A 12,932-nucleotide genomic window follows, 5' to 3' on the forward strand; every position below is an offset into this window, starting at 1 on the left:
TCCAGTATTCCTGCCTGGGAAAGTCCCATGGATAGAGGAGCTACCCCTGTGGGCTACATACAGTCCATGGGGTCGCAAAAGAGTCGAACACAACTTAGCAACTAAACAGCAACATCTGTCACCTCCTAGGAAGGTTGCCTGAAAACACAGGGCTGGTGTCGTGATGTCTTCTTTAAAATTTATTTATTTTTAATATTTTCATTGGAGTATAGTTCATTTGCGATGTTAAGTTTCAGGTGTACAGCAAAGCGAATCAGTTGTATATATGTATCTTATATATAATGTATGTATCCTGGTGTCTTGTTCTTGGGACCCGAGCATATGGGTGAATAATAAGGAATGGGGAGCCTTGGGTCCCGTGGAGGAGAGAAGTATCTTCCTACTGGACTTTGAGCTGTTTAGACTCTAAGACAGTTGGGCTTCAGGTTAAAGGGATGTAGATTTTGGGATATTCTGGTATAAGGTGGAGAGAAGGAAAAGATTCAGACCTCAAAAAGGAGATCCTGAGAGTCCACCTCAGCTTCCCCTGGGATCGTGAACGCTTCTCCCCACCTTTCAGATAAGAAGCACCTGTGTTCCTGTCTCTAGGGTCCTCTGCTGGGGATCCTTGACTGCTTGTCACATTCAGATATATAAGGAGTCGTGCACGCGTGCTCAGTCACTTAGTTGTGTCTGACTCTTCTCGACCTTTGTAGCCCTTTAAGGTCCATTGTCCATGGGATTTTGCAGGCAAGAATACTGGAGCGGGTTGCCATTTCCTACTCCAGAGATCAATCCTGTGTCTCCTGCATTGGCAGGCAGATTCTTTATCACCGGGCCACCTGGGAAGCCCCATATTGGGAGTCATTTTTCACATGATATTTCTCTACCTGAAAGTATTCTCACTTTCCTGCACCTTGGCAAATCTAATGCTTAGAGAGCAACTGTGGGCCCCTGGGCCCCACAGAAGGTTGGACTGGCCCCAGAGAGTTTCTTCCAGATTTTGATGGGGGTCTGTGGGTGGAAAGGGATTACAGTGTCTGCTGGACACCTCTGGGATCTGAAGGTGGATGTTGAGTGGGCTAAAGTCAGTCCAGAAAACCCAAGGGTTGAAGTGAACAGGATGGGAAGCATGAGTCCTCCTTCACCACCCTCAGTGAAGGTTACACCTGCACCACCCTCCAGGGACCACTGCAGGAAACAGAGCCTCTGACTGCAGCCCCACCCGGAAACCACCTCCTCACATCTGCTGCCCTCCCAGCTGCAGCCACGGTGGGAGCAACATCTCTGGGCTCCAGAGGCTAGTCTGGAGTCACCTGACACCATCTGATTAGTCTCCTAGCTTAGAGGTGGGGGCGACCATGGGGTGGCAAGAGAGCTGGGACACTTCTTGGGTTGAAGTGTATGACTTCTGTATCAGTCTTCTCTCCAGCAGAAATACCCCTCTCTCCTTTGCGCCACCGGGGAGGGGGGTCGGGGGGAAGTGAAAGCCGAGCTCTTCTCTCTTGGGGCCACAGCTGTCTTATACCCTGAAACCCTGACTTTCACCCCCGCAGACCAACTCCCACTTCCCTTAAGTGAGATGTGGAGTTTCGGGGTCTATTTTCCCCACATAGGTTTCTCGGAGCCTGGTTAGAACCTAGACAGGGAGGCTTTTATCCTGTTCATTACCAGTCCCCAAGCCCGTCCCACTTCTTCACATCAGAACGTACCCACAGCGGGATCGCTCTTTCCAGCCAAGAGAGCATGTGGTCCCCAGAAGCGGGTGTGGCGCTGTCCGTGTTGCTGACTCGGGGTCGGGTTTGAAGCTTGGGAATCATTGGATTATGCAGAAAGGTCTGACTAGACACGAATCAGATCTGGACCTCAGGCCAGGAAAGCAGCTGAGTCAGAAGGGTTTGGCCTGCAGAGGAAGGAGAAGATCAGGGAGGGGCCGACCCTCTGGTCTGGGGGCTTGTCTTTCCCTGAGGCTCTCCTTCCTTCTTTACACTCTAAAATCCTCTGGGTTCTGTCAGGCCACTGGATTATAGTCAGCTGCAGCTCCCACCCCCCTCACCTCCCACTGACATCTTGTTTTGAGAGAAAAATAAAGCCCTATTGGTTAAGGTTCCTGAAAGTCAGCTTTTTTTTTTTTTTAAACTTAGAGTGAAATGCATTTCTAATTGATACAGTCCGTGGAGACTCCTCCAATTCCATTTAAAGCCAACACGACGTTTTCCAAAAGTGCCCTACTCTCATGAGAATGCATGGTATGCCTGACTTTTTTCACTTTTGCTAATTCAAGAGTAGAGAAACAGTATTATATCTTTTCTTTGCATTGATGTGATTATAAACAACTTTTCTCATCTTTTAAAATTAACTGTAACCCCTGTCTGTGAATTATCTGTTCAAAGGGGGACTTGCCTGGTGGTGCAGTGGATAAGGATCCACCTGCCAGTGCAGGGGACATGGGCCCAATCCCTGGTCCAGAAAGATTACATATGCCTCAGAGCAACTAAGCCCTTGAGTCACAACTACTGAGCCCACATGCTGCAAGGACCAAAGCCTGCACACTTAGAGCCTGTGTTCCACAACAAGAGAAGGCACTGCCATGAGACGCTGCGCACCGCAACAGAGTAGCCCCTGCTCACGGCAACTAGAGAAAGCCAGAGCAAAGCAACGAAGATTCAGTGCAGCCAAAAATTTAAAAAATAATAAAAAAATGTCTTAAATCTACTCAAAGGGTTTACACAGAAGGACTGTGGCGTTTTCCTGATCAACCTCTCTAGAGACTCTGATCTCATCCCTATTACTAACCTTGTGTGCTGTGCTAAGTTGCTTCAGTTGTGTCCGACTCTATGCAACGCTATGGACTGTACCCACAAGGCTCCCGCGTCCATGGAATTCTTCAGGCAAGGATACTAGAGTGGGTTGCCATGCCCTCCTCCAGGGGATCCTCCCAGGGATCAAACCCGCCTCTCTTGTGTCTCCTGCATTGGCAGGTGGGTTCTTTACCACTAGCCCTACCTGGAAAGCCCACTATTAACCTTAGAGGGTAATATGTTTACCAATGAAACACATACCCCTAAATTTCAAAGTTATGGTTTTATAAATACTGTTTTTAATGTTTATGTGATTGGCATCCTACAGTACACATTTTCTTTCCTGGCTATTTCCACTTGATGTCAGCTGAAAATTTTTTTATGGTGAAGTGTATAATGTTCAGAAGACAAATGGGTAAGTGTGCACTGTAGTGATGTACCACACAGCAAATGCAGTCAGTTCACAAAATATCTCCAGTTTGAAATATCAAGTATGGCCAGTTCCCCAAATAGCTCAACAGTCTACACTCCCACCATAGAGCATGAAGTTCCTATTTTCTCACATCTCTGCAACACTTGCTGTTATCTGCCTTTTGGGTTTTCCAATCTGACATGTGTAGAGCAGTATCTGGTTTCTGTGTGGTGTTTTTCCATTACCAGTGTGTTTGAGCATCTCAATGTGGACTTGTTTTCCATTCATATTTCCACATTTCTGAAATAAATATTCATATTCTTTGCTATTTTTATATTGGCTTGCTTTTCTTCTTGTTGATTTGTGGAAATTTTGGTGCATTCTAATTAAAAAGCTCTTGTGAGCTTAAATGAAGGAAATAATTGCTCCCATTCTGCCATTTCTCGATTCAATTTATCTCCGTTGTCCTTCATTTTGATGTGATCAAATCCTGATGTGTCGCGGGTCACAGCACTGTGGGATGCAACAGTGTGTACTCCTAAAAGTGTCCATGATTGTGGCTTTCACATGAACCATTTCCATGTTTTCTTTATAGTTTTATCACCAATGAATCCCTAGAAAGTACAGTTCACACAAACCTATTTTTGAACTTTTTATAAGTATAATCATATTACATGTCATTACCTGTGTCTTGCTTCATTTTTTTTACTGTGGTATAATTTACATATAATGAATACATATTTAGGTACATTTGTAAATAATGGATTTATACCCAACAAGTAATTTTTAAAATAAGTAATAGACTTTATTTTTTTGGACAGTGTTAGGTTTACAGAAAAGTTTGAGCAGATACTACAGGCAGGTCCCATATGTACCTTGACCCCCTCACATTCTTCCATCTTGCATTACTGTAGAATATTTGTTACAGTTAATGAACCAATACTGACACATTACCATCAACTGAAGTCCATAGTTTTCATTGAAGTTCTCTCTTTGTGTTATCCAGTTCTATGGGTTTTGACAAAAGCATAATATCATATCCACCATTACAGTATCTTACATATTTTATCATATATGGATGATATACACTTTATATGACATACAGATCTATATATATAATAAGTAATTTTTATATTATGTATTTATGTATACTGCACATGTTTCAATGGGTTTTGATAAATGGATACATCCACCTCAACCAAGATATGGAATATTTCCATCACTGCTCAAATTTTCCTTATACTAGCCCTCGCCTGTGGCAGCCTTCCTATCACCATAGCTTAGTTTTAGCCATATTAGAACTTCAGAGAAATGGAATCGTAATCACGTACTCTTTCACAGCTGGCTTCTTGGGATTCTTGCATGAGGTTGGCCCCTGCGTTGGCAGTTCATTTCATTTCATTGCTGAGTAGACTCTCCAGAACAGGAGGTCCAGAATCGTCTGCTTCCCGTGCCTGCCCTCAAGTTCTGGAGAACTGTCCCTGGGGTGGGGGTCGCTCCTGCTTATCTCACATGCTCCATCAAAGACCTGGGGCCTCTGGGGCAAACTCACATCAGCAGCAAGTCCCCTCTGGGCTTCTGCTCTGACAACTCCAGGAGCCCAAAGATGGTGGGCATCAGGAGGCTCCAACCAGAGCCGCAGTAGAGAGTGGGGCTGGGCTGGGAAGGAGAATCCTGTAGCCTCGACAATGTGGCCTGACCCAGGGGCTCTGCAGAGGCACCGAGAAGCCCTTGAAAGGCAGTGACCATATGGCCACTCATCCACCATTCTCTCTACATCAATTTCTGGGGACCCATGGAGAAGGTCATGGGGCTAGGCACTGATGGTAGACAAAGATCAGGAAAACTGAACAGCAATAAAACAAACAAACAAAAAACCCCACAAGAGATTTGGACTACACTTAATGAAACTTAATCACAGGTCTGCCACCTTATAACTGTGAGAATATGAACTAGTTGTAGTTTCCAAAATGTGGAGGAAGGTACTAATCACAGAAGTGAAAGTGACATTCGATGAGGCTTGTGAAACCCTGAGCATCTGCTTTGCACTTGACAAACACTGGACCCTAAATAATCCCTAATTGGGGGTTTCAAGTAACTCATTCCAACAGGAAACCATCATCAATCTGCTCATCAGCCCATCACTGACCCTTACCATGTCCTCAGGCACCCAAGGAGATGCCAACACTGACCCACTCATCCATTCACAAAGGACCTCAACACTTACTGCCCAACGTCTCTAGTTGAATGGCTCCCATATGCTTCCCTTAGTCCCCCATTTTACTGATTTCATAGGTCCTCAATCACTGGCCCCCTGAATGTATTACAATGTAAACCTCAAAGCCCTCTGATTCCTGAAGCTCCCATTACCAATCAGTCACTGCTTCCTACGGTCCCCTAAGCAGTGGCTCACTTCCCCAAATGTCCCCCGGCCCCAGGAATGGTTCTCAAGAACCAGGGGACAGACACAGGAGGAGCAGATCTGGACTCCCTGTTCCTGAGACAAGCTGGATCCTCCTGCTGAGAGCAAATCACAAGGGGCCTTCTTTCCTTGTCCACAGGCCTTCTGTATTACCAAGGAAACCATGGTCTGGCTGATGAAGAAGTGTGTGTCTGTTAGAATAGATGTGCTGGGGAGAGTGATGGGGAATCTGTAGGATGAGTATTGGGGGTGGGTCCAGGTGAGTGATGGAGGAGATTTACAGTGGGTCATAGGGGGCGGGGTCTTTGAGGAGAGTGATCTCCTCCAGGGTATTGGGGAGGGGGGTGAATGATGGGGGCTGTGTAAGGTGAGTGATGAGAGGGTCTTTGGGCTGTGTGACAGGGAGTCTGTGGGATGAATGATGAGGTTCTGAGTGTTGGGGGCAAGTTGGATGTACGGTTCATGAAGTTTAACCCTCTCCTTTTGTTTTTCTGTATCAGTGCATCAGTACTTTTGTAACCATTAAACTCCAAGTGTAGTTTTACTGTTGGGTTTTATATCATTGGTTCATGAGACCTGCTCACCTGAGGACAGTGAACATGCATCTGAGGAGGGACTCAAGTTTTGAAACTTACAGGAGTTGAAGCTGGTTGAGCCCTTAGCACCTGCCGGGCACATAGTAAACAGTGAATAAAATAAAAGTCAGGTATCAGGTACCATGTTTAATTTCCACATAATCCTGTCAGCTAACTATTACGTTCATTATTATACCCATTCTGTGGATGAGGAAATGGAGGCTGAGTGCTGTTACATAACTTGCCTTAAGGCCAAAAAGGAAGTAAAAGGATGTACAGGGAATCAGTCCAACATCTGCCTCATTCTAAACTGCACACAATCGCCACTATCCCATGTGGTTCCCTACATGACCACCATTTCCATTTCCTGTTGCCTTCAGACAGCTTCAGTTTTGGAGTGGCCATGTCTGTTGTGCCTACTCTGAGCTACTGGACATTTCACTGCCTATCCATGACTCCCTACATAGCCCAGCCTTTCCAACAAAGATAAAAGTTAAATTCACCATACCAAACCTCGCACCATGACCTGGAAAACCCACAGATCTGTATCATATCAGGACACTGAATCACTGATTATCTCCCGTCTGAAGATAAGGCTGCCAGAGGATCCTGAAATGCCCCTGAATCACTGACATGGCCCAAGCTCTGACATCATTAATCTATCTTATTGCTACTAATTTCACAAATCTTCAAATAATCCCCCAAACAAGGCTCGAAATATGGCATTCCAATGGAAACCCATCAAGAATCTGTTCAACTGCCAGTCAGTGACTTTTAACACATTCACTGGGACCCAAAGAAGAGCCAACAATGACCATTTCCCCAAAGACTGTCAACACTCACCATTTGGAAGGAATGCAGTCACAAACTCCCATCACTGTCTCCTACACCTCCAGTCAACTGGCCTCAACATGCTCACAATTTCAGCTCTCCTCAGCACTCCATGCTACCAACTCATTACCACTCACTGGCCCCCCAAGTGTGCTACAACATGACCCTCAAGTCCTGCAGTCCCTGAAGCTCCCAGACTCTCAGTCAATTCCCAAACCCTACAGTCTCCCAAGCCATGAATCATTTCCCCACATGTCCTCTAATACCATCCACTAAGGCGGAAGGAGAAGGGTATGACAGAGGATGAGATGGTTGGATGGCATCATTGATTCAATGGACATGAGTTTGAGCAAGCTCTGGGAGTTGGTGATGGACAGGGAAGCCTGACGTGTCTATGGGGTCGCAAAAAGCAGGACATGACTGAGTGACTGAACTGAACTGAACTGAAGGTCCTCTTAAGATACATGTTCATTGTCCTCAAATGAGCAAGCCCCTAGGAAAGAACAGTTAGAACTGGACATGGAACAATAGACTGCTTCCAAATAGGAAAAGGAGTACGTCAAGACTGTATATTGTCACCCTGCTTATTTAACTTATAAGCAGAGTACATCATGAGAAACACTGGGCTGGAGGAAGCACAGGCTGGAATCAAGATTGCTGGGAGAAATATCAATAACCTCAGATATGCAGATGACACCACCCTAATGGCAGAAACTGAAGAAGAACTAAAGAGCCTCTCAATGAAGGTAAAAGAGGAGAGTGAAAAAGTTGGCTTAAAACTCAACATTCAGAAAACTAAGATCATGGCATCTGGTCCCATCACTTCATGGCAAATAGATGGGGAAACAGTGAAAACAGTGGCTGACTTTTTCTGAGCTCCAAAATCACTGCAGATGGTGACTGCAGCTATGAAATTAAAAGATGCTTACTCCTTGGAAGGAAAGTTATGACCAACCTAGACAGCATATTAAAAAGCAGAGATATTACTTTGTCAATAAAGGTCCATCTAGTCAAGGCTATGATTTTTCTGGTGGTCATGTATGGATGTGAGAGTTAGATTATAAAGAAAGCTGAGCACCGAAGAATTGATGCTTTTGAACTGTGGTGTTGGAGAAGACTCTTGAGAGTCCCCTGGACTGCAAGGAGATCCAACCAGTCCATCCTAAAGGAAATCAGTCCTGAATATTCATTGGAAGGACTGATGCTGAAGCTGAAACTCTAATACTTTGGCCACCTGATGCGAAGAGCAGACTCATTTGAGAAGACCCTGATGCTGGGAAACGTTGAGAGCAGGAAGAGAAGGGGACGACAGAGGATGGGATGGTTAGATGGCATCACCAACTCAATGGACATGGGTTTGGGTGCACTCCGGGAGTTGGTGATGGATAGGGAGGCCTGGTGTGCTGTGGTTCATGGGGTTGCAAAGAGTCAGACACGACCGAGTGACTGAACTGAACTAGGAAAAGACAAAATAAAAACTCATATTAAGGTACATTTGGGATTTTAAAATTACAAAAACAGCATATATGACAATTACCAAAAGTACATAAAAAATAATCAAGGTTAAAAAGTAATGAACTTATCACTAATTTAAGCTACAGAAAACACCCCCTTCACACACCTCACAGCTCCTCCATCATTCATCCTGCAAATGACCCCGGCTGACCTCCTATCACTACCCCACAGAACTCCCATCACTCACTCTAGAGACGCACCCATTATTCAACTCTCAGACCCCTTTCCCCATTATTCTCCCCACAGAATCGTCACCACTTGCCACAAACAGACATCCCATCACTGAGCCCCCAAAAGCCCCCAAACAACCACGCTATATCACCTCAGCTTCCCTCAAGCACTGTGTGGGTGAAAAATCTGTGGTAACATCAGTGAAGCCATCTCTCTAGGCCACTTCCAGTTTGTGTCAGAGTCCTAGCTTGACCTCTCTGACCACCATCTATCAAAACATATGTTCACTAGCATTTTTGAAGCTACTCGCTGCCAGTAGTTATCATGGCTAATGACAGGTTTTCTCTATTTCCTTTGTTCACATATATTCAATAGTTTCATCAGGCAAACAACTTGATCCCACCGATTTGAACTAGTTATTGGAGGCTGCCATCTTCAAAGTGTTATTCCCTACAGCCAGGGGAGGAGTTTGGAGTCTCACAGAGGATGCAGTCTTCGGGATTCTTTATTTAACTTATATGTAGAGTACATCAAGAGAAATGTTGGGCTGGATGCATCACAAGCTGGAATCAAGACCACAGGAAGAAATAACAACTTCAGATATGCAGATGATACCAGTTTAATGGCAGAAAGCCAAGAGGAACTAAAGAGCCTCCTGTTGAGGGTGAGAGAGGAGAGTGGAAAAGCTGGCTTAAAACTCAACATTCAAAAAATGTAGATCATGGCATCCATTCCCATCACTTCATGGCAAATAGGAAAAAAATGGGAACAATGAGAAACTTTATTTTCTTGGGCTCCAGAATCACTGTAGATGGGGACTGCAGCCATGAAATTAAAAGACACTTTCTCTTTGGAAGAAAAGCTCTGACAAAACTAGACAGTGTATTAAAAAGCAAAGTCATTACTTTGCCAACAAAGGTCTGTATAGTCAAAGCTGGTCTTTCCAGTAGTAAAGAATGCCTAAGAATTGGTGCTTTTGAACTGTGGTGTTGGAGAAGACTCTTGAGAGTCCTTTGGACTGCAAGGAGATCAATCAGTCAACCCTAAAGGAAGTCAGTCCTGAATATTCATTAGAAGGACTGATGCTGAAGCTGAAGCTGAAGCTCCAATACTATGGCCACCTGATGTGAAGAGCCAACTTATTGGAAAAGACCCTGATGCTGGGAAAAGCTGAGGGCGGGAGGAGAAGGGGGCAACAGAGGATGAGATGGTTGGATGGCATCATCAGCTCAATGAGTTTGCAAAAACTCCAGGAGACAGTGAAGGACAGGGAAGCCTGGTGTGCTGCAGTCCAAGGGATTGCAAAGTTTTACATGAATTAACAACTGAACAATAACAACAAAGGGGAAAATATAGGTATTTGGGAAAACGCCAGCAACTCCAGTTGGGCAGAATTTTCAGGTGATTTTTCCATCACCAGAAGCAATAGTGGCCATAAAGTCACAATGAGGCAGATTTCAGGAAATGCAGAGTGGGTCAGAGTGAGGATCTGAAGCAAAGAATCGGAAATGACTCTCCTCATTTATAATAACATGAAGCATTTCAGGGTCATGGGAAGGATAGGAGTTAGAAAAGAACTGCAAGGAGCAGGAATAACATCAGAATAACTCAGGTCTACAAATTGATGATTGCACAGGAAATACATTTCAGACCTAGGGGGGATGGGGATGCTTGGGAAGTGAAACAAGAATGAAAGATCTGGGATGAAACCCAAGACTGGTAATGAGGCAGGAGATAAACAGACCCCAGGATGAGCAGCTGGAGTTTGTCTCCTGTGAATAGATACTCCAAAACCACAGCACGTCTTCTCTCTTGGGAGAAGCTCAGAGGTGGGGTGCAGTCACTGCCAGAGAGGTTGCACAATGCAAAGAGAGGGGAAGAAAGAAATACCCTGGATTTTACATTTTCTTCCTTGATGTATTTTTTAAAGAGAAAACAGGATGGTTTAATTTGTAGAGCCTAGTTATTTGTTCTTGATTACAGCATTCAACATGTAAATTCAAGTCACCTCTTGGTACAGAAAGGGCCCTCTTCTACTTTCTTGGGACAGTTAATCCAAAATATACGGAACGTTTCATGAGTTTGCGTGTCATTCTTGCATGGGGCCATGCTAATCTTCTCTATCATTCTGATTTTAATATCTGAGCCGCTGAATCTCGAGCACTTCTTCCTTGATTTTATTAAAAAAATTTTTTTTAATTATTTTTTTAATTTAATATATTGTATTGGTTTTGCCATATATCAAAATGAATCTGCCACAGGTATACAGGTGTTCCCCATCCTGAACCCTCCTCCCTCCTCCCTCCCCCCTCCCCGTACCATCCCTCTGGGTCCTCCCAGTGCACCAGCCCCAAGCATCCAGTATCGTGCATCGAACCTGGACTGGCAACTCGTTTCATATATGATATTATACATGTTTCAATGCCATTCTCCCAAATCATTCCATCCTCTCCCTCTCCCACAAAGTCCAAAAGACTGTTCTATACATCAGTGTCTCTTTTGCTGTCTTGTATACAGGGTTATTGTTACCATCTTTCTAAATTCCATATATATGCGTTAGTATACTGTATTGGTGTTTTTCTTTCTGGCTTACTTCACTCTGTATAATAGGCTCCAATTTCATCCACCTCATTAGAACTGATTCAAATGTATTCTTTTTAATGGCTGAGTAATACTCCATTGTGTATATGTACCACAGCTTTCTTATCCATTCATCTGCTGATGGACATCTAGGTTGCTTCCATGTCCTAGCTATTATAAACAGTGCTGCGATGAACATTGGGGTACACGTCTCTTTCAATTCTGGTTTCCTCAGTGTGTATGCCCAGCAGTGGGATTGCTGGGTCATAAGGCAGTTCTATTTCCAGTTTTTTAAGGAATCTCCACACTGTTCTCCATAGTGGCTGTACTAGTTTGCATTCCCACCAACAGTATAAGAGGGTTCCCTTTTCTCCACATCCTCTCCAGCATTTATTGCTTGTAGTCTTTTGGATTGCAGCCATTCTGACTGGCGTGAAATGGTACCTCATAGTGTTTTGATTTGCATTTCTCTGATAATGAATGATGTTGAGCATCTTTTCATGTTTGTTACCCATCTGTATGTCTTCTTTGGAGAAATGTCTATTTAGTTCTTTGGCCCATTTTTTGATTGGGTCATTTATTTTTCTGGAATTGAGCTGCAGGAGTTGCTTGTCTATTTTTGAGATTAGTTGTTTGTCAGTTGCTTCATTTGCTATTATTTTCTCCCATTCTGAAGGCCGTCTTTTCACCTTGCTTATAATTTCCTTTGTTGTGCAGAAACTTTTAAGTTTAATTAGGTCCCATTTGTTTATTTTTGCTTTTATTTCCAATATTCTGGGAGGTGGGTCATAGAGGATCCTGCTGTGATGTATGTCAGAGAGTGTTTTGCCTATGTTCTCCTCTAGGAGTTTTATAGTTTCTGGTCTTACGTTTAGATCTTTAATCCATTTTGAGTTTATTTTTGTGTATGGTGTTAGAAAGTGTTCTAGTTTCATTCTTTTTTACAAGTGGTTGGCCAGTTTTCCCAGCACCACTTGTTAAAGAGATTGTCTTTAATCCATTGTATATTCTTGCCTCCTTTGTCAAAGATAAGGTGTCCATATGTGCGTGGATTTATCTCTGGGCTTTCTATTTTGTTCCATTTTCTTGATTTTAATCTCCAGCATTTGACTAACTGAACCTAGTGGGAGGCTAGCTAATAAAGATATCTGGAAAATGTAGCCTGCAGGGGTAAATCCCATTAGGTCAGAGCAGTGTAGGGGAGGGACCAGGACACCAGGCAAGGACTGATCTGTACATCCACCCATCCTCTCCCATGGGGCCAGTTCAGGAGACCAGACATGAAACTGGACAGAGGTTATTTCTGGCTGAGAAAAGTCAGCAAGTATGACCTGATGCACAGACGTGAGCTGTAGTGAGGGAAGTGCCTAGGAGACAGAGACTCTGTCCATCTGAGCTTCCGTGTTCTGCCTCTCACCATGGCCAGAAGAGAGACAGTGTTTCAGTCCACAAACCCAACCATGCAACTCTTGGTGTTCAGTCACTCAGTCAGTCCAACTCTTTGCGACCCCATGGACTGTAGCATGCTAGGCTTCCCTGTCCTTTACTATCTCCTGGAGTTTTTGCAAACTCATGTCTATTGAGTTGGTGATGCCATCCAACCATCTCATCCTCTGTTGTCCCCTTCTCCTCCTGCCTTCAGTCGT

General features: G+C 44.2%; 1 protein-coding gene and 1 pseudogene across 2 annotated transcripts in view; both read right to left on the bottom strand.

Moving 5' to 3' along the window:
* The window catches only part of LOC618268 (sialic acid-binding Ig-like lectin 5), a 58,384-nt gene that overhangs the window by 14,925 nt on the left and 30,527 nt on the right, over window positions 1-12,932 (bottom strand). For both annotated transcript variants that reach the window (XM_059877123.1, XM_024978762.2), the window contains exon 4: window positions 1,692-1,882. In XM_059877123.1, the coding sequence (XP_059733106.1) occupies window positions 1,692-1,799 (108 nt within the window). In that variant the 5' untranslated portion in view covers window positions 1,800-1,882. The remainder of the gene's footprint in view (window positions 1-1,691; window positions 1,883-12,932) is intronic.
* LOC112442475 (uncharacterized) lies at window positions 10,765-10,864 on the bottom strand (annotated as a pseudogene).

This window comes from Bos taurus, chromosome 18 (assembly GCF_002263795.3).
Source record: "Bos taurus isolate L1 Dominette 01449 registration number 42190680 breed Hereford chromosome 18, ARS-UCD2.0, whole genome shotgun sequence".
In the NCBI taxonomy this organism is placed as follows: Eukaryota; Metazoa; Chordata; class Mammalia; order Artiodactyla; family Bovidae; genus Bos; species Bos taurus.